Raw genomic sequence first — 22,317 nt, forward strand, 5'->3', positions numbered from 1 at the left:
CGGAATCACATAGTGAGTCCGAACTTTGACTTTCTCAAATGAGAATACTAAGGTGTGAAATGGCATGTCTCATTTCAGGATTAAGGTAAGCATGATGCAATTCATACATAGTGACTTCGAGACATAAGAGGTTAAATGGTTTGTTCTTATATTGTCTCTAGAAGTGCACTGGTCAATTCAGTACCTTCGGAAGATACCTAGAAGAACTATAGAGTCCCCAACTCTCAATGCCTCATAACCAGACATCATAGATTCTTCTAACAATCATACTGAGGTCAATAGTCATTTGACCCTAAGATTGCGAATATATCGTTTTAAGCAAACTACGAAGAGTTTGTTCATGCAAATCTACATTTGTCTCTTCGTACGTTGTTAAGTTTGTTTATGGACTAAAAGACTATGGTTTTATCATAAAGCTTCAAGCAAAGAAAGAATGAATGAACGTTTCAACTTTATTAATGAATAGATAGGCAATTACAAGCAAGAGTCTTCATGAGACTTTATTACATCAAATGTACAAAATAAAGACTACAACTCTTCTTGTGGGCACCATTGACAACACATGGTTGCTTACTAGTATTAAATATACATCAAAATAGAACATGATAAACAATTATGAGAAGAGATCTTACCCATTGGATTGTTGTGGCATAGGCGCTATTACTATTTTAAATGGCTCTGAGTTGCCATCTCCGAGACCAACGACGCCCAACACAATGGGGATAAAATCCCCCATCATGCGTATGCTATCACGAACATTGCGTGCATACTTCGAGTCCATAGAGTCGTATATTGTTAGCGCTCTACGGCTTAGGGAAATTACGACAAGGAGCCAGTGGTCCGGCACATGGACAGGGACGTAGATAGTGTTAACATCTGCCCATGGAGTGTTTGCAAAACCTGTTTTTTTTTTCGGCAGTTATGTAGTCAAGCACAACTAAATGGTCCGTCCAATCAAACGCGTCCTTGTTCTTCGCTTTGGACCAAGCATCATGGCATCATGTGAGCATTGGTAGAAAGTAGGAGTTGGTTGTCGTAAACGGCTTTCGGACATTTCCATATTTCCCCTTCTTTCTCAAGTAGTAGAAAATGACGTCTATATGCTGCAAAATAAAAAAAAATTCACAGAAATCAGTGGCATATAAGTGTTCACTTCGTGATAATATTGTCACCAGATTCTTATCTTCATGTGGTGACAACAACACAGTTTCTGGTGACAATGTTGTCACGTAGTAAACATTAACAACAAACAAATAAATGCAGTTGACTATTGAGTATGTAGAATAACAAGCGAAATCCAAGTGAATTCATTCAGGAATCCAAGTTCAGAAATTCATTGTCACGACATATAGAATTTATTACATGAAGTTCAAAAAACCAAATAAAAAACACGTCACAACAAATCTAGAAAAACCATGGTTTTATCTATTGACATTCACACAAACAAAAAACAATCCGAAGTGCAGTGGTGTTTGTCATCCTTGGCTCTAAAAAACCTGCTTGGTTGGACGTACCTCTCCTGTAAGCCACTCAACCGGGGTCCACAGAGAGTAAAACCAAGTCTTCGATGTAATCTCAACCACCGTAAAATGGAACGAGGGAGATAAATCTTCTTCTGGTGACTTGTACTTCGGACTGCTGAAAAATCACAAGTATTAGATCTCATTTTTATTTAAAATTACCAAACAATATATGTAAGAAAGAGAAAGATATTTACGCATTTTTGTGATTCGATTTAAGACCAACTTTAATCCATTTAGCCATTGCTGAAATATCTCCCTCATAAATCTCGTCTTTAGGGTAGGAGAATGGATAGACTGACGGTGGCCGAAGTGGTCGTGTGAACCTCGTAAACACAGCCGGCGCGGGTGTCGGTGTGAAGACCGCTGGCGCCCTCCTATGGCGAGTAGGCTTTTCATCTGATGATGAAATCATTATGAGCTTTCCATAAATCTTCAACAACGAGGAACATACCTCATCAGCCGCCTCTGGACGTGGCATAGGCATTTTAGACTCCTGGGTCTCTTCGGCTGGGGTCTGGTCCTCGCCGCCATCAGCTTGCGTCTGGTTCCCGTCTACTTCTTTTGGCCCTTCATCTTCAGGACCTCTCCCACCGTCTTCGTCGTCTTCACCATCATCTTTTTTCTTCTGAAGATCATCTTCTTTGCAGTTGCCTCCATTTTATTTTGTTTGTTTAATGTCACGACAACATTACCTCAGTTGCTGATGTGGGGCATCCATACACTTTTTTCTTCTTCCCTTTCTTCTCAGAGGGGCGAAGTTAGTTAAATGGGCATGTTCTTATCAATCCATACCTCTTGAAATTGAATTTTTTGGAGTTGAGACTCCAAGACCTTCCCTGATTTGGTAGCCCAACGCCTCATCAACGGCCTTGCATGGGCATCCAGTATCGTGGCAAAGTCCAGGGCCACGAATCGTGGTATGCACTCGTAGCTCCAAATTTGGAGTGGGAGCACAAAACCCGATAAGTGGAGTTTTGGGTTCTTACCATCCTTGATGGTCTTGGCCTTGCTCACAAAGCCCTTGACAGAATCTAGAAAGAAGTCCCACGTGACGTTTCCCCATGGGTAGTTGTTGAAAACCACCGGGTCGTCCACCATTTTTATGTAGCTATCGCATGGGAGGTTGACGGTCTTCTCGGCCGCCAGGAGTACGTTGTAAAGAAAGTGGAGGAGAAGTAGGCTCACTCTCCTCTCATCTGACCACTTCTTGCTGGTCTCAAGGACTGCAGCAATGTTGGCCCTTTTTCGGCCAAGCGCACCATTGCAGAAGGTGTCTTGGTATAGCCCTCCCTCAACCACGTTGGCGTATCGTGGCTGCTCTGCGTAGTCGTCGCTGAATCTTAATCCTGTGATCAAAGAAAAGTGCTCTTTGGTGAACTCCCGGGGTTTCCCACCAATCTCCATGACCAGAGATTCGTCTGATGGACAGGCCCCGTCATTAAATCCCGATCTCAACACTAAGTGACTGATTATTTTGGATGATTTTGTGATATAGGGCATGTCCAGGAACCGCCCAAAACACGTTTTCTTGAATAGCTCTTTTTGGTTCGAGGTCATGCCCGTCTCCCTCTCGAACGCGTCCAAGTTTCCACGGAAGTTGAATGAATACCCTTCTTCTATGTCCTCTTCTTTTATCTTGCGTATGAAACCCTAGAAATTAGAAAATATAAAAGTTAGAACATTGAACAAAATATATACACTCAGTTTCGTGATAACACAGTCACGAAACCCATGAATTTGGTGACATTTATGTCACAAAACTTCGTGGTTTCGTGACACAATTGTCACGAACTTCATGGTTATCGTGACTTGACTTGACTGTCACTTTATAACTATCAATAATTTCGTGACATAGGTGTCACAAAACCCTGAAATGTCGTGACACAATTGTCACGAAACCCATAAATTTCATGACACAATTGTCACGAAATTCATGGGTATCGTGACTTGACTTGACTGTATCAATAATTTCGTGACATAGGTGTCACAAAACCCTGAAATTTCGTGACACAATTGTCACGAAACCCAGAAATTTCATGACACAATTATCACGATACCCAGAAATATTTGACACAAAACAATTCACATAACCTACATCTAATATGAGCAAGCCTAGAAAAATCTAATTTTATTACAAAATACACACAGAATCCCCAATAACATAAAAAAATGAACACTTTTGTCAAACTAACAGGAGACAATAAACATGCAAACCATGAATCAACACAAAATCAAAGTTCAAACACACAATGCAAACCATGAATCAACACAAAATCCACACAGAATCCCTAATAACATCAAACTAATAGTTTCATCAACACAAAATTAACATGCAAACCCAAAAGTTTTCATTTTTGTCACGAAATAAAAATTAAGGAACCAAAAAACTGAAATCACGAATTGCAAGTAAAAAAAATCTCACCTTGTGAGGTCTCTCAGATGTAGAAGGGACAGAGGAGTCAGCATTTGAAGGCGACTCAACAACCACCTTCCTCTTCTTCTTCGGCGGCGCAAGAACCTTCGTCCATTTCTTCGCCGGGGAGTTCTCCGTTGGTGGCTCCGGGGCAAAAGCCACGCGCGGACTCCGACGCGGGGATACATGGATCACAGGAGGTGGAGTTTCAGCCGACGATTGAGGAAGACTCATCTTTTTAGGGTTATGTTTTGGAAATTTTGGGGGGCGTTTGCTCGGCGAACTATTCTTCGTCTTCATTTCTTGGGCGAAGAATGGAATTGAGACGGTTTTAGGAGTGTTGGTTAAGGGAAGTTGGACGGTTTTTTTTTTTCGCTCGGTCGCTCTCTCTCTCTCTCTCTCTCTCTCTCTCTCTCTCTCTCTCTCTTCTGGTTACACTATCTCGGTCAATGAAGAAGAGGAAGGTGACGTGCGTAAGTGAGAATTGGCTTGCGTTTTCTTATTTAAATTTTAATGTTCACGGGGGTAAAAGGGTAATTACATAAATCCAAATTAATTCCCAAGTCCTATTTGTGACCTTTTTGAAAAAAGTCCAAAAAAGTAAAAACCCTTTTTTTTACTCTATTTAGGGCAATTTCCCTAGAATTTAACGTGCTAATGACTCTCCAAAGTGAAAGAAAAACTTATGAATATATATTTTTGAATAATTTACACAATTTTCTTGTCTTTTACAAGGGCATGAAGTGTATAACAATTGATTTATTATTTTTGAGCAAAAAAAAAAAAAAAGATAGATTTATTATTAATTATTTTAAAAAAGTTTTAAAGCCAAAATAAGTCCATGACAATCAAGCCCAAAATGATGTAAGCCCACCAACGCTAAGGCGCTCCCCATATTCTGGTTCAAAAAGTCTCGCTCTCTTTTACTCTACGCTCTTGCTCAACCCGCTCGGAAGATTTCATTTCAGAACCCAAAACCCTAACTCTTTCTCTTCACAATGAACTGCTCTAGTAAGTCACTTATCTCTCTATCTTCTCTTTTCCTTGTTTCGATTTTGGCAATTTGCTCAATTCTGTGCGTGGTCATGGTTCGTCCGTACAGTTTCCGGCGAGGTGCCGGGGGAGCCGGTGGTCTCTGCGAAGTCCGGTCTGCTCTACGAGAAGCGGTTAATTGAGAGACACGTTTCGGTAATCTTTTTTCTTTCAGTTGTTAATTTTGTGTATATGTAATTTCTAGGGTTTATGTTTCACTGTGATTTGTTTCGGTTTTTGAATCGTTGTTTATCATTCAAACAAGTTGAGCTCTTCAGGAAACGGAAATAATGTTAGTTAAGTGAAGATTTTTATCACATTGACTTGAAGGATAGTTTAATGTAAAAATGAAAGTGAAAAGTGAAAGAAATGTTCATAGTAAATTTGAAGTTCTAATTGTAAGCCTAGAATGTTTTTCATGTATCAATGTGAATGACAATGCTTTTGGAAGAATTAAAATTTTCGGCTATAGCAATTTTTATTTTTTATTTTTAGAAGAATTTTTTTCTTCTGCTTCCGATGGCTACTTATTACTAATATTTTAAATAAATGAAGTTAATTCAGCGTGAATTTGATGTTTCAGTTGCTTGAGGCTTTGATAGTTGGGCCATGTACCAATGAAATGCGTTTTTTTATTTTTTTTTACTTTTCAAACTCTAGCTAATTTTAATAGTATATTTATGCTAGTTACAGCTATTCTTTCGCTGAACTAGTGAAGACTCTTTTGAATCTTCCATGGAAAAAACATTATGGTATTTTGTATAGATTTACAATTTTTCACCAAACCCTCAATGATTTTTCTCTATTCTGTCTTTCACATTTCTAATATCTTTTATCTAACGTGAAATTTGTGATTGACAGTTTTTTTCCTACGTCTCTTTCTTTTCTCTCTCTCTAGGATTATGGAAAATGTCCAGTAACAGGAGAACCACTTACTATGGATGACCTTGTTCCAGTCAAAACAGGCAAGGTATGGCTGTTATTTAAGTTTCACATTCTATCATCTACCTTGCACATGCACTATTTTTCATTAATAGAAGAGAGGAAAGATTGAGAACTTGGTAAAAGGTTTATTTTAAAAATCAACTAGATAAGAAGTTGTACAAGAGAAAGCACAACAGAGCAGTCTTGTGCTTGTCAGATAATAAATATGTATATGCATGTTTAGTAGCGGATCCTGTCCTTGAAGAAGTTGAACTATTACTCTGCATTATTATAAAATAATTCTCAAATTGGATGTAATTGGCCAAAGTCCTAGTATTCAATGACCTTCAAATTGATTCAGTTTATTTTATTACAATACAGATCGTGCGACCGAGACCTGCACAAGCTGCTAGCATCCCGGGCATGATTGGAATTTTTCAGACTGTATGTGGTTTCACTTAATAAATTTCTGTTCTTTTCAGATTGTATCTAAATGAATATATACATCATTGCATTAGTTCTGCCTGTAGATTATGGTTGTTATTTTCAAGCTGTGGGTTGTGGTTTAGTTATTGCTTAAATTTGTTTAGGGGAGTCTGTTTCTAATCTGCTAATGTATTTCCCCTCTTAAATGCAAACAGGAATGGGATACTTTAATGCTGTCCAATTTTGCATTGGAACAACAGCTACACACTGCAAGGCAAGAGCTTAGTCATGCTCTGTACCAGGTATCATTGCCTTAAGTATAACTTACTCAGCTGCAAGGCAAGAGCAATTTTAGGTTCTTCTGCCTAAATGTATTATTTGTTTTTTCTTCGGTTGCAGCACGATGCTGCTTGCCGTGTGATTGCAAGGTTAAAGAAAGAAAGGGACGAAGCAAGATCACTACTTGCTCAGGCTGAGAGATACGCTCCAACTTTAACCCCAGCTACAGAAAATGCCCCAGCTGTTAGCAATGGGAGAGCAGGTTCTTTCTTCACATTTGATGTGAAATATTTATTTAGTAAATAAGTGCACCTTGGCTTATGATTCATGGGATTTCGTTGATTTGTGTCCGCAGCATCTGCTGCTGATGAGGTGGGTCCCGGTGGACCAACAGTACATCCTGGAATATCAGCTGCAGTGTTTGATGAGCTTACCGAATGCAATGCCACTCTTTCACAGCAACGGAAAAAACGCCAGGTATCCTATATACCTTGTTGGTATCCCAATTATATGCCTTTCAGTTTAGTATGATATATTTAGTGATATTTTCTAAACAGTATTAGTTTCATATCTATGATTTGTATAAATAGAAACTTAAGTAAAGACCATTTTTATTATTATTGTTGTTACAAAGTAAATTTTCTTGTAACTTTCTTATTTCTAACGCATTTTGGATTCCACAGATCCCCTCGACACTGGCTCCTATTGATGATATAGAGAGGTACACACAAATATCTAGTCACCCGCTTCACAAGACAAGCAAGCCAGGAATTACTTCTATTGATATACATCATGAAAAGGTTCGGGGGTTTGTATATTTCTTCTTATCTATCAACTTAGTCCAATGTTTCAAAAGGCGGTTAGGCACACATTTTGCCTTTACGAAAGAAATCTCCTCAAGGCTTAAGCTTGGAAAAATATTGAACGTTTTACGCCTTGGCCGTTTTAGGCGTACGCCCAGAAAAAATTGCTCTAAAACCGCCTGGAAAATGGCCGCTTTAAAAAAAATTGGCCCAATTTAAAATATTTGGGCGTTTTTCTGGACCTTTATGGTTTTTATTTTTTTTTTTTATTTTTTTATTTAATCAGAGTTAAATAAAACAAACGAAAATCTTACGATTAGGGTTTTATTTAATCGCTAACTGAAACTATGTTAAATTGTTATTTGTTAAACTTACGATCAGGGCATCTAATGCAATATAAAACGAAAATCTTGTTGTAAAATTGCTATTTGAGACAAACTATATTTTATGACAGTATGACTTGTGTTATGAGTCAAAAACCTTTAATTTATGCCTAACTTTTAAGGCTTACGCCCTGATACGCCTTGAGGCTTACGCCTCGCCTCAAAAACAGAAATCCCCTTCGAGGCTCGTTTACGCCTATTTAAACATTGATTTAGCCTTGATAACAAAAAAAAAAAAGATTTATATCTGGTTTGAAAGTGTTTTTTTATTCCTGATCAGATTTTTTTTCCTGCCTTTGGTTATTTATGTTTGTTTGTTATGCCTATTCAGGACATAATTGGAACTGGTGGTTTTGATACAAATGCTGTAGTCTTTGATCGATCATCTGGAGAAATCTTGTCAACTCTTAGTGGTCATTCAAAGAAGGTTTGTTACTAGCAAGATCATGATTGTACTTTAAAATTGTGGAAATCCAACTCAAAACCAATTGGTATTAAGTGGAGGGTGCCAACCAATATATAAACACACGCCCATTCACACACACAACCAATGTGGGACTCATTTCCCACTTCTATACCCTCCCTCACGCGTAGCGTGGTCGGGCAGGGCAGAAGAGCAATCCCCCTCACGCATGAGTGGGGCCAAATATGTGTATGAACGGTCAAGGCTCTGATACCATGTGGAAATCCAACTCAAAACCAATTGGTATTAAGTGGAGGGTCCCAACCAATATATAAACACACGTCCATTCACACACACAACCAATGTGGGACTCATTTCTTACTTCAATAAAAATAAACTATAAGTATGGTGTGTTGCTTTACTATATTCTGTCAAAGGTTGTCTAACAGTTGCATTTTTCTTTCTGTAGGTCACATGTGTTAAATTTGTCGGCCGGGATGACTTATTTTTGACTGGTTCAGCAGACAAGGTAAGCTACAATCCTTGTGGTGGTTACAATTAGTCTAACATTGCCTCCTGCTGTCTAATATTTTTTTTCTCGGTATTATGATCTGATCAATCTGAGTTTACGGGGTTATTAGATATAGTTGATCCTGATTTTATAATTGATCTGAAACTAAGTGCAAATTGATCAAGTTAGATAATAAAGAGGAACTGATACCATTTTTTATGTAATGGAATCTTAGGCCTTGTTTGGTATGAGAGAAAATAGGAGGGATGGATTATATAGGAGAGATTTGGAATGATGGATTATGCATTTTCTTTGTTTGGTAGGAAGAGAAAAAAATGAAGGGATGAATTTGTATCCGTGGGACCCACCAAAAAACTTTCCCCTCCATTTTGGAAGGATTGTAGAAATCCATAGCATTTTATTCATGAAAATTACATTTATAATATTTATTGATGCAATTTCATAGTATCTAATTATTTTATACACAATTTATTTTCTAAATTATTTTGGATGCGAAGCAAAAATGAGTAAAAATTAAACATAATTTTAAAATTAATGTTATATACTTTTATTTATGTACCTTGATTATATATTTGATATGTAGACAATATAGTTATTTTACTCACATATTTTATAATATATAAATATTAATATATATATATATATATATAAATATATATATAAATATATATATTAAATTGTTCAAATTATTTTTGGATAAATTACACAATTTGGTCTCATATAATAAAAGAGTTATTAATGTCATTAGTATAATAAAAAATAGTCATGTTTTTCTTTATGATTTATACCAAACAACAAGTGGATGGATTTTAATCTTTCCTCTTAACATACCAATCAAGTTTTTGGAAAAATACAATCCATCCATTTCTTTTCCTTCCATTTCCCTCCTCTTCAATCTCTCCTTCCATGTTACCAAACAAAGCCTTAGGATGGTCCTGTTTCCGAAGATGTAAATTATCTGAATATTATTATTAATCGATTATTACATAGCTATCTCGAAGCTGCAGCGTACACATTTTTTTATTGGTTCTGGAGTCATTACTCGATTAGTAATTACATGGCTATCTCAATGTGCAGACAGTGCGCATATGGCAAGGTTCTAATGATGGAAACTACAACTGCCATCATACTCTGAAAGATCACAAGGCTGAGGTAAATGTATATCTGATGTATGTGTCTCTTCCTTACCTATCAACTAATGGGCTGACCGCTGAGTGTCACAAACCCATCAAATTGAGGGTTGCCTCGTATATTTTACTCCTGGTACTTGTCCTAGCAGTTTCTAAGATAGAGAGAATATATGATAGATACCGCATATGGAGTGAAAATTAAGGAAAACAAAAAAATGAAAGAGGAGGTGTTCCTCATCCTCTAATAAACTTTGGTAGTGCTGACTTTTGGATGCATACCCGATCTACACCAGGGTTTCTCACTATATTTAGTTTCATGGTTTAACCTTCATGTCTGCAGCTTGTTTAATTTACGTTTTATTCTTTTTTTGGTCTAAATCTAATATCGTTTTTTTTTTTTCCTTTTTCTTTTAGGTACAAGCTGTTACAGTCCATGCCACAAATAACTACTTTGTGACTGCTTCTCTTGATAACACATGGTGTTTTTACGAGTTTGCTTCCGGATTGTGTCTCACTCAGGTTTAGCACGCCTCTTTTTCAGTCTGATGGAAGTGTCCAACTTCTCTCGTGTGGTTTTTCTGGATATTTCGTCAGTCATTTTCTGCTTAGTGAACGTATTATACAATTGACGAGAATAGTTATAAAACGTTATATAGATCTGCTGCATGATACAGAAGTAAAGCATAAAAGCACAGGTGGTGATGATGATATTTACTTTCTGCTTGCATCTAAAATGAACAAACTAGGGGTCTAAATATAGCATTCTCATTATCTATTGAAGTGTTTTAACCTTCCCTTGGAGCTATGTTTAAAAATTTCCTGGGGAAAATATTTTGTTGTCGTGTGGATCACCGAGTGCCTACCCATAATACTGCAGGTTGAAGATGCTTCAGAAACGGAAGGGTATACATCAGCTGCATTTCATCCTGATGGTCTCATCCTTGGAACAGGAACATCAGGGGCTATTGTTAAAATTTGGGACGTGAAAAGTCAGGTAAATACTTCTGTAACGCTAAAAGTCCATTTTTTGTATCTCACTTACTTTAATCCTCAAATTGGTGCCCAGACGAACGTTGCCAGATTCGACGGACATGTTGGCGCTGTAACTGCCATATCTTTCTCAGAAAATGGATACTTCCTCGCGGTATGTGCTCTCTCTTCTAGTTGACTTTGTATGTGAAATGTGTGGAGTGCTCATTATTAGAGTCTGTAATGAACAGACTGCAGCCAGTGATGGTGTCAAACTCTGGGATCTGCGGAAATTGAAAAACTTCCGGACATTTTCTCCTTATGATTCCGAGATACCGACAAACTCAGGTTTGCTTATCCCCATCGAATACATGTAAATGTTTATCAATTGAGGAGAAATATCCATTTATTTTGCTATCTACAAGGTGGTTTTGGTTTCTCGTGGTCACCACCTATCTTATTATAACAGAATTTTTATTTATTTAATTTTATTGGGTACTATAATTCTGGTATTACACTAGTTTTTTGTTAGTATGATGACAAGACATTGTGTGATCGTGCAGTTGAGTTTGACCACAGTGGAAGTTACCTTGCTCTTGCGGGTTCAGATATAAGGTAAGCATATCATTAAATATGATAATACTAGTTTCACTTGTAGATGCAAGTGTTTCCCATGCTGATTGGTAAAATTCATACATTCTGCAGAATACTTTAATTTTTGCTTTGTATTTGAAGTCGTTAAAGCTGAAGATTGTGTTCTTGCATTACACCCCATTAGTTTCAGTACCTACTCAAGTTTTGCTTTCTAGTAATTCATGTTAAACTTACAATTTTTTTTATATATATATATATATATATATATCTGGCTAGAGGGTATAAACCTCATCCAAACACTTACAGTGTGATCTACCTCGATCTATGTGCTTTTGCAGAGTTTACCAGGTTGCTAATGTAAAATCAGAATGGAACGGCATCAAAACTTTCCCAGATTTGTCGGGCACAGGTAATTAATTGTTATTTATTTTTACGCCGAGGAAAACGTCTTTTGAACTACAATAATGTGTTCAAATTTTTTAAATTTAGGTAAAGCTACATGTGTCAAGTTCGGTCCGGAGGCAAAATTCGTGGCCGTTGGATCAATGGACAGAAACCTTCGCATTTTTGGCCTACCCGGAAATAACAACACCGATGAAATGGAGTCTTAAGTGAAGAGAAATTTTCTCAGATCTAAGCTACGAAGGATTATTGTTCTGATTCATCGTTTTCTTTTCTTGTACACTTCTATGCCAAAAGTTGATAATGATGACGACCCTAATGTTTGTTGTACTTCTATGACCGAACGAAGAGTGAAGAGGGTCTATTCATTTGGGGAATATGGGGGTAATTAATTCTTGCAGTATTAACCGAGTTGTGCAATTTTTTTTTAAAATAGCTCAGAGCCAGCAGTAAAAAACATAGGCAGAGGATCATTCGTGTACCATTTGGACTCTCCATTTAATGATTTTGTATTATCTACAATATCTTATGCACTTAGAATTTTTCACACGCCCACCAATTTGCATTTGGCTCTTAGTATAACTAGTTCTAAACATGATCAAAGCTTTCTCTCCCATTTTATGCTTTTGTATTACCTATCAACTTCGACGAAAAAAATTGAAAAGCTCAAAACTAAAACAAAGAAATGTAAAAAAACTAAGTCATATTAAAACAGTACAGAGTGTACGCGAAGGAATAACTTTCTAAATAATGTATATAGAATTATCGTCGGAAAAAATACATGACTTGAGGAAAAAGGATAAAAAAAAAAAGATGAGTGAAAAGCTAATACGGGATAGGTGGATTATTTTTAGCTTATTCAATCATATATACAACCCCGGTTACTATAAGTGTCGTTGTGAAATATAACAGATACTCTCCAATGGAGTGTCTAAATAGTGTTATATTTCAATCTCATAGTTAATGTTGCAAATCATATCAGCATAATTGGCTAGAAAAAGAGAAGTAATTTCTCAGCGCATACAAAATAGAACAAAACATAGAGGTCATTATATTCATTATCATAGAGATCTGACGGGGCCTTTAAGACTGGCTCTTCCTCCGGGCTTGTATTTGAGTTCTATATTGAAGTATGGGAAATTGCTCTAAATAGGAGTAAAAAAAAGAGTTGACTTTTTTTTTCAAAAAGGTCACAAATAGGACTTCGTAATTAATTTGGATTTATGTAATTACCATTTTACCCCCGTGAACATTAAAATTTAAATAAGAAGTCACGAAATGTCATGAAAAAGCCGGATTTTATGCTGAAACGGGCCCACTTATTAAGCCCACTTTACACGTAACCCAATTCAATTTCCCACTTACCTTGCCTCCACGTCACCTTCCTCTTTATTTATTCATTCACCCGAGACAATTTAACCAAGGGGGGGGGGGGGGGGGGGGGGGGGGGGGAGAGAGAGAGAGAGAGAGAGAGAGAGAGAGAGAGAGAAACCCATCCAACTTCCCTTAACCAACACTCTAAAAAACGTCTCGATTTGTTTTTCAAACTCCATTATCTCACTCATTTCGTCACTCTCGTCCATTCTTCGCCCAAGAAATGAAGACAAAGAATAGTTCGCCGATCAAACGCCCCCCAAAAGTTCCAAAACCTAACCCTAAAAAGAGGAGTCTTCCTCAATCATCGGCCGAAACTCCACCTCCAGTGACGCATGCATCCCCGCATCGGAATCCACCAACGCAAAACTCCCTGGCGAAGAAACGGAAGAAGGTTCTTGCGCCGCCGAAGAAGAAGAGGAAGGTGGTTGTTGAGTCGCCTTCAAATTCTGACTCCTCTGTCCCTTCTACATCCGAGAGACCTCACATGGTGAGATTTTTTTTACTTGCAATTGGTGGTTTCAGTTTTTTGGTTGCTTAATTTTTTATTTCGTGAGAAAAATGAAAACTTTTGGGTTTGCTTGTTAATTTTGTGTTGATTCTATGTTAGTTTGATGTTATTATGGATCATGTCTGGATTTTGTGTTGATTCCGTGTGGATTTTGTGTTGATTCATGGGTTTGCATGTTTATTGTGTGTTTGGTATAACTGTTAGTTTGACAAAAGTGTTCATTTGTTATGTTATTGGGGATTATGTGTGTATTGTGTAAGAAAATTAGATTTTCTAGGCTTGCTCATATTAGATGTAGGTTCTGTGAATTGTTTTGTGTCACACATTTCTGGGTATCGTGACAATTGTGTCATGAAATTTATGGGTTTCCGTGACAATTGTGTCACGAAATTTCTGGGTTTCGTGACACCTATGTCACGAAATTTCTGGGTATCGTGACAACTATGTCACAAATTTCTGGGTATCGTGACAACTATGTCACGAAATTTATGGGTATCGTGACAGTCAAGTCAAGTCACGATAGCCAGAAATTTCGTGACATAGTTGTCACGATACCCAGAAATTCGTGACACAATTGTCACGAAACCCAGAAATTTCATGACATAGGTGTCACGAAGTTCATAATTTCGTGACACAATTGTCGCAAAACGCAGAAGTTTCGTGACACAAGTGTCACGAAACCCAGAAATTTCGTGACACAATTGTCACGAAACCCACAGTGTTTATGTGTTTAATGTTCTAACTCATATTTGTTTAATGTTCTAACTTTTATGTGTTTAATGTTCTAATTTTTAGGGTTTCATACGATGGATAAAAGAAGAAGAAATAGACTCAGGCTACTCGTTCAACTTCCATGGGAACTTGGATGCCTTCGAAAAGGAGACCGGCATGATCGCCAACCAAAAAGACTTATTCAAAAAGACGTGTTTTGGGCAGTTTCTGGACATGCCCTTGATAACAAAATCATCCAGAATAATAAGTCATTTGGTATTGAGATTTGGTTATTATGATGGGGCCGGTCCATCGAACGAATCTCTGGTCATGGAGATTGGTGGAAGACCCCGCGAGTTCACCAAAGAGCACTTTTCCCTGATCACAGAGTTAAGATTCAACGAAAACTACGCAGAGCAACTACAGTACGCTAATGTGGTTGATGGAGGGCTATACAATGTCACCTTCTGTAATGGTGCTCTTGGCCGGAAAAGGGCCAACATTGGGGCAGTCCTTGAGACTAGCCATGAATGGCCAGATGAAAGGAGGGTGAGACTACTCCTCCTCCACTTTCTGTACAATGTTCTCTTGGCAGTCGAGAAGATCGTCAACCTCCCATGCGATAGCTACATCAAGATGGTGGACGACCCGGTTGTTTTCAACAACTACCCATGGGGAAACGTCGCCTGGGACTTCTTTCTGGATTCTATCAAGGGCTTTGTGAGCAAGGCCAAGACCATCAAGGAGGGTAACAACCCAAAACTCCACCTGTCGGGTTTCATGCTCCCACTCCAGATTTGGGGTTACGAGTGCATCCCACGATTCGTGGAGCTGGACTTCGCCTCGATACTCGTTGCCGACGCAACGCCGCTGATGAGGCGTTGGGCTACTAAATCAGGGAAGGTCTTGGAGTCCCAACTATAAAAGATTCGGTTACAAGAGGTATGAATATGATTAATAAGAACATGCACATTTAATTAAATTTTAATCTCTTACTTATAAGAACATGCACATTTAATTAACTGCGGACCTCTTCCAGATCGAATTCAAGCCGATCGGTGGTGAGGTCGAGTCTGCGACAACTGCGAGGACTGCTGTGAGCCCCTCTGAGAAGAGGGGGAAGAAGAAAAAAGAAGACATCGTTACCACATCATCATCAACTGAGGTAATGTTTTCTTAACTAATTAGTTTCTTATAGCTTAAAGTAAATTCGTGACAGTAAAGTCACGAAATCAAGTAAATTCGTGATATTTATGTCACGAAATCAATTATATTCGTGACATTTAAGTCACGAATTCAAATACTTTCGTGACATACATGTCACAAAATCAAGTATACTGGTGACATGAAAGTCACAAAATCAAATATTTTGGTGACAATAATAATGTCATGAAATCAAGTATGCTCGTGACATGAAAGTCACGAAATCAAATATTTGTGACAATAATAATGTCACGAAATCAAGTATGTTCGTGACATGAAAGTCACGAAACAATTTGATTTCGTGACTATTTTGTCACGAAAATATTTGATTTCGTGACACTTGTGTCACGAATATATTTGATTTCGTGACATTATTATTGTCACCAAAATATTTGATTTCGTGACTTTCACGGCACGAGTATACTTGATTTTGTGATATCTATGTCACGAAAGAATTTGAATTCGTGACTTAAATGTCACGAATATAATTGATTTCGTGACATAAATATCACGAATTTACTTGATTTCGTGACTTTACTGTCACGAATTTACTTTAAACTATAAGAAACTAATTAGTTAAGAAAACATTACCTCAGTTGATGATGATGTGGTAACAATGTCTTCTTTTTTCTTCTTCCCCCTCTTCTCAGAGGGGCTCACAACAGTCCTCCAGTTGTCACAGACTCGACCTCACCACCGATCGGCTTGATTTGGTGATATAAAAGTCATGAATTTACTTGATTTCGTGACTTTACTGTCACGAAAATACTTCATTTCGTGAATCTATTCTCATACAGATGATGGTGAAGATGATGAAGACGTTGGGAGAGGTCCTGAAGATGAAGGGACAAAAGAAGTAGACGGGAACCAAACGCAGGCTGATGGCGGCGAGGACTAGACCCGAGTCGAAGAGACCCAAGAGTCTAAAATGCCCATGCCACGTCCAGAGGCGGTTGTTGACGATTCTTGGGAGGCTCATAATGATTTCATCATCAGATGAAAAGCCTAATCGCCAGAGGAGGGCGCCAACGGTCTACACCCCGACACCCGCACCAGCTGTGTTTACAAGGTTCACACGACCACTTCGGCCATCGTCATTTTATCCATTCTCCTACCCTAAAGAAGAGGTTTCCGAGAGAGATCTTGCAGCAATGGCAAAATAGATTAAAGCTGGTCTCGAATCACAAAAATGCATAAGTATCCTTCTCCTTCTTACATATATTGTTTGTTCATTTTAAATAAAAATGGAATCTCATGCTTGTTATTTTCAGCATTGTGAATTACAAGTCACCAGAAGAAAATTTATCTCCCTCGTTCCAGTTTACGGTGGTTGAGATTACATCGAAGACTTGGTTTTACGCCTTGTGGACTCCGGTTGAGTGGCTTACGGGAGAGGTACGTCCACTCAACCAGGTTTTTTAGAGCCAAGGATGAGAAACACCACTTCACTTCGGATTGTTTTTTCTTTTTTGTTTTTTGTAGCTATGTTGTGACGTGTTTTTTATTTGGTTTTTTGAACTTCATGTAATAAATTATATATTTGGTGACAATGAATTTCTGAACTTGGATTTCGCTTGTTATTCTACATACGAAATGATCAACTACATTTGTTTTTTTTGTAATGTTTACTATGTGACAATATTGTCACCAGAAATTGTGTTGTTGTCAAGACATGATGATAAGAATCGGGTGACAATATTGTCACGAAGTGAACAGAATCAGGTGAATTTGTCACGAAGTATGTCACTGAATTATGTGAATTTGTTCTTTTTTGCAGCATATGGACGTCATTTTCTACTACTTGAGAAAAAAAGGGAAGTATGGAAATGTCCGAAAGCTGTTCACGACAACCAACTCATACTTTCTACCAATGCTCACCCGATGCCATGACGCTTGGTCCAAAGCGAAGAACAAGGACACGTTTTACTGGACGGACCATTTAGTGGTGCTTGACTACATAACTGCCAAAAAAACAGGTTTTCCGAACACTCCATGGGCAGATGTTAACACTATCTATGCCCCTGTCCACGTGCCGGCACACTGGCTCCTTGTCATAATTTCCTTAAGTCGTAGATCGCTAACAATATACGACTCTATGGACTCCAAGTATGCACGCAATGTTCGTGACAGCATTCAGATGATGGTGGATTTTATCCCGATAGTGTTGGGCGTCGTCGGTCTTGCAGATGGCAACCCGGAGCCGTTTAGAATAGTAATTGTGCCTATGCCACAACAAAGCAATGGGTAAGATCTCTTCTCATATTTGATTGTCATGTTATATTTTGATGCATATTGATTACTAGTAAGCAACCATGAACATGGGAGACTGTTACATGTTCTGCGTAAAGGCCGCCGAATTTATGATCCATGGGATTCCGGTCACTAGTTTGCATCAAGACAATATGTTCATGTATAGAAATAAGATGGCAACCGAGTTGTACAAGCAGGGGGCAATAAAGATTGCAAACAATGTTGAGTTGATATTATTGAATTTTTGTTGTAATCGAGCCACGGAGGTTCGATTTAGGGTTTAGTTGATTATGAAGATAGTTTTGGATGATTTATATATGCTTTTGAAATGAGTTTGCAAGTTTTTGGTTTGTTAGAATTATAGGGGAAATTATGCTAAACAAAGGGTTTACCCCGGGCTACACAGAATGGTATCATCATGGCGAGGTCGTGCGCTCCGTCGGTCATCTTGAAGAAGTCCCCATCGGAGAAACAGCCCAGAGAGGAGTAGGAGGAATACATGCTGCTGTGGAGGATATAAGAGACCACGAGGATTTCGATGGTGTTACGGAGCCGGCTCCGAGCGATGTGCGTGCGGAGGAGCAAGTGGAAGACTTGTTCACTAAGTTGGAAGCGGAATTGTACCCTGGATGCAAGGAGTTTTCGTCGTTGTCATTCTTGGTTCAGTTGATGCACCTTAAAGTCACGAACCATTGGACGAACAAGTCGTTCACAGAACTGCTGCAGCTTTTGAGGAAGTCTCATCCAGCCGGTAATCGAATACCGGAGAAGCACTACGAGGCAAAAGCAAAGCTGAAGCGTTTTGGCATGGGATACGAGATGATCGACGCGTGCATTAATGACTGTGTCCTATTCCGAAAACATTTCGCGAACGTCGACGTGTGCCCGATATGTAACGAGAGTAGATGGAAGCCAACTGGTAAGGAGATACCGCAAAAGATATTGCGATATTTTCCCTTGAAAGATCGATTGAAGCGACTGTACGCATCTCGACACACGGCGCTTCATATGCAGTGGCACGAAAGAGATCGCGTCAGGGAAGGTGGCGTTCTACGACATCCTGCGGATGGTACAGCGTGGAAGAATTTGGACGAGAGATACCAAAGTTTTGCTGCAGAGCCTCGGAACGTGCGGCTTGGGCTAGCTGCGGATGGATTCAACCCGTTTGGGGATATGAACCGTTCATACAGCATGTGGCCTGTAGTATTTACGGCGTACAACTTGCCGCCTTGGTTGTGCATGAAGAAAGAGTACCTGATGCTCACGCTTCTGATCCCGGGGCCTCATTCACCAGGAAAAGATATGGACGTTTTTTTGCAGCCTGTGGTTGAAGAGCTGAAAGAACTGTGGGAGAATGGAGTCCGCGTTCGTGATGGAGCAAAAGATGAAGTGTTTCGGCTGCGGGCCGCGTTACTTTGTACGATAAACGATTTTCCGGCTAGATCGTATTTATCGGGATGGAGCGGCCAGATGTATCTCGCTTGCCCTACGTGCAACTTTGACACGCCGTCCCTAAAAGTCAGAAACAGGATCGTATACTACGACCATCGTCGGTTCTTAAAAAGGCGTCACCGATTGAGGAAAAGCAACGATCACTACAAAGATAAGCACGAGAAACGAAATAAACCCGAGAAGTTGACTTCGCAAGACATACTCGCTCAGTTGGCTGGTGTTTCTTGCACGACTACTGGCAAACACGCTGCCGCTGTAGGCAAAAAATGAAAGCGAGCTGAGTGCGAACTGAATTGGACCAAGAAAAGCATCTTTTACGAGTTGCCGTACTGGTCTGAGTCGCAGTTGAAACACAACATGGACGTGATGCACGTAGAGAAGAACGTGTGTGAGAATCTTCTCGGGACGATGCTCAGCTTGGAAAAGAAGAACTATGACACCGAGAAGGCGAGGCTTGACTTGATGGACTTGGGCATCAAGACCGCTTTGCACTTGGAACCAAATGGGGGTGGGTATTACAAACCGCGAGCGTCGTACGTTTTGACCCTTGAGCAGAGACAGCGATTTATAGAGTACTTAAAATCTGTCAAATTTCCCGATGGTCTCGCTGGGAATTTAAAGATCTTGTTTTAGGTGGTAACTGGGAAATCGTTCAGGAATGCAATCATCGAGGGATTTGGGACGATCCTGAAGTCGACCCCACCACCTCAGCCTCGATTCCGTTGACAATAGAATTGTCAAACATCGATCGTCTGAATCATCGACATGAAATCGAAGATGCTGAGCTAGTAAATATCGTTGACGATGGTGAGGAAGACGATGACGATCATGAGGAATGCATCATTTTTTAGGGAGAAGATGTTGATGTTGATGTTGATGTTGATGTTGATATAAGTAGTGATGACGATGAATGAGAACTATCTATGTAACCACGGTTTTCCTCCGCCATATGTGAGGTTTTATAATAAAATATATCCGTGGTGTCACCCACGTTTTTGTATGATGTTGTTCCTTTTTGTTTTGTGATGTATGTTCACAAATGTTGTTTTCTTTTATGCGATGTCAATTTACAAATGTTGTTTTCATTTTATAGGATGTCGACCGCTTCGGGTTCTCAAGGTCCGCCACAGGAACCTGATTCCCAAGGTCCTAAGAAATCAAGGGGACCAACAATCGGCTCGACGTCGGCGCGAGCAACACAGGGTGTACCGGGTGCGAAGGTGGTCAAGTGGGACCCAATAAACCGAACATTCTATCAAGAGATAAGGAAATAAAATAAAAAGGTTGGACTGTTTAACAACCGCCTCGGTGCTTTGGTGAAAGCACATATCCCGCCTACAACTCGTGATTGGAGTGAAGTGACGCCCCAGACGTTGGCTGCTATTTTGAGCGCACTTCATTCCGAGTTCAGATTTGTGTACACGGATCTTGACACCGGAGAGGATCTGCCTGCAGATTGCTATCAGAATACGATTGATCAGGCTATCATTCGGAATGCCAAGATCAGGCGACGCAACCAGAAGTCCAAGCTATCAGAGAAGTTCAGGTTGGAGTTTTGTGGGAGCAAAGAAAACGCTAAGGCGGAAACACAACCGGGATATAAGAAAGAGGATTGGGAGGCGGTGGTAGACGAGTTCGCAACTGACGATTGGAAGGTACATAATGTATGATTGTAATAAATCACAATATCTTTATCAGATTGAATAATGACAAAATTAATTATTTGCAGAAAAAGTCTAATTGCAACAAGGAGAATTCGAAGAAGAAGAAGACGAGGTCGACTCAAGGATCTCTTTCTTTCTTGGCTCATCGTCATTTGAACGTAAGTTATTCTAATTTTGAAATACTTAATTTGAAATAAATTCAATACTTATATTTTCATAACAATTGCAGAGTAAGGATGATGGGACTTTGGGCTCCGCGTTAACAACGTGGGAGCAAAAACACCATAATAGAAAATGTGAATGGACGACAGATTGGGCGAGACGAGCACATGTAAGTCATATGTGATAATTACGATTACGTTACTTACATAATAATTAATTTTTAATAATTTTTTCTTATGTGTAAAGGCGCGGATAGTTACTCTACTGGCGGATCTTCAGTGACAAGCAGAAGAGCAAGGCGTAGTCTTTAACCAGGACGACGCAGAGGAACACGCAATGCTAGAAATTCTCGGGAACCGTCAAGATTGGTACGTTGGAATAGGTCCAGCGGTCCCGAGATCATCTTGGGCTATTGCTCAAGCTCAGGATGAAAGCTCGTCGTCAGGCTCAGGCTCGTCGCGGCGCCGCGTTCCAGATCCAGTGGTTGGCGAGCTCCAAGCTCAGGTGGCGGCACAACAACTCGCTGTGGATGAGATGAGGCGAGCCCAACAACAGCAGATGGAGGAGATGCAGCGACAACTGTTCGCGTTCACGCAGCAGTTTTCGCCCTTGCCTCAGATGTCGTCCGGCACGATGCCATAGATGCCTCAGATGTCGCCCGGCATGTTGCCACGGATGCCACAGACGACGCCGTCGCCTCAAATGCACCCGTCGCCTCAGACAACGCCGCCATCAGTTTCAATGGCAGATGCTCAGACGACGCCGTCAGCTTCAGCAAAATTCCAGCGAGAGCGTACGAGCGGCAGTGCACGAGGAGGTAGCAGCAGTTCCGGAGGAAGATTTGGTGGAAGAGGGAGTAAATCATTGAAGGAGTGGTTTACAAACCGATGAAAAGGAAAGGGAAAAGAATGAACATTTTTTTTTAATTATTTGTCGTACATTATACTAATTATTGTAATTGAACAACAAATGTTTAGTTTTTATTATTATTATGAATATTAATTAATGAATTTTCTAATTAATAAACTATTTAGTAAGTATTATTTTATTATAATCATAGAATTTATAAGCATAATAAATCAAAAAAAAAAAAGAAAAAAAAACTATCGGGTGCGACTATCCGCACCCGAAAATTTGACGGGTAGACCTTTGGGTGCGAATAGTCGCACCCAAAGGT

The 22,317-nt window shown here is 39.3% G+C and overlaps 1 protein-coding gene across 1 annotated transcript; it reads left to right on the plus strand.

The window, feature by feature from the left end:
- Positions 1–4,809: 4,809 nt before the first annotated feature.
- Positions 4,810–12,368, plus strand: LOC149393580 (pre-mRNA-processing factor 19-like). Its single transcript, XM_089617170.1, has 18 exons — positions 4,810–4,947; positions 5,039–5,124; positions 5,867–5,938; positions 6,274–6,336; positions 6,534–6,620; positions 6,718–6,859; positions 6,953–7,074; positions 7,281–7,397; positions 8,115–8,210; positions 8,656–8,715; positions 9,796–9,870; positions 10,263–10,367; positions 10,726–10,842; positions 10,915–10,992; positions 11,069–11,165; positions 11,381–11,432; positions 11,750–11,820; positions 11,901–12,368. Exons 1-18 carry the CDS (start codon positions 4,935–4,937, stop codon positions 12,020–12,022), a joined length of 1,575 nt encoding a protein of 524 aa, XP_089473296.1. The 5' UTR covers positions 4,810–4,934; the 3' UTR covers positions 12,023–12,368.
- Positions 12,369–22,317: the final 9,949 nt, after the last annotated feature.

This window comes from Urtica dioica, chromosome 6 (assembly GCF_054948205.1).
Source record: "Urtica dioica subsp. dioica isolate 48M chromosome 6, U.dioica_male_clone48M_v1_H2, whole genome shotgun sequence".
In the NCBI taxonomy this organism is placed as follows: domain Eukaryota; kingdom Viridiplantae; phylum Streptophyta; class Magnoliopsida; order Rosales; family Urticaceae; genus Urtica; species Urtica dioica.

What these genes read in the sequence shown, in the direction of transcription:
- LOC149393580 (XM_089617170.1), top strand. An exon ending in TAATTGAGAGACACGTTTCG is followed by an intron (nt 5,125 to 5,866) that starts GTAATCTTTTTT and finishes CTCTCTCTCTAG; the next exon opens with GATTATGGAAAATGTCCAGT. An exon ending in CCGGATTGTGTCTCACTCAG is followed by an intron (nt 10,368 to 10,725) that starts GTTTAGCACGCC and finishes ATAATACTGCAG; the next exon opens with GTTGAAGATGCTTCAGAAAC.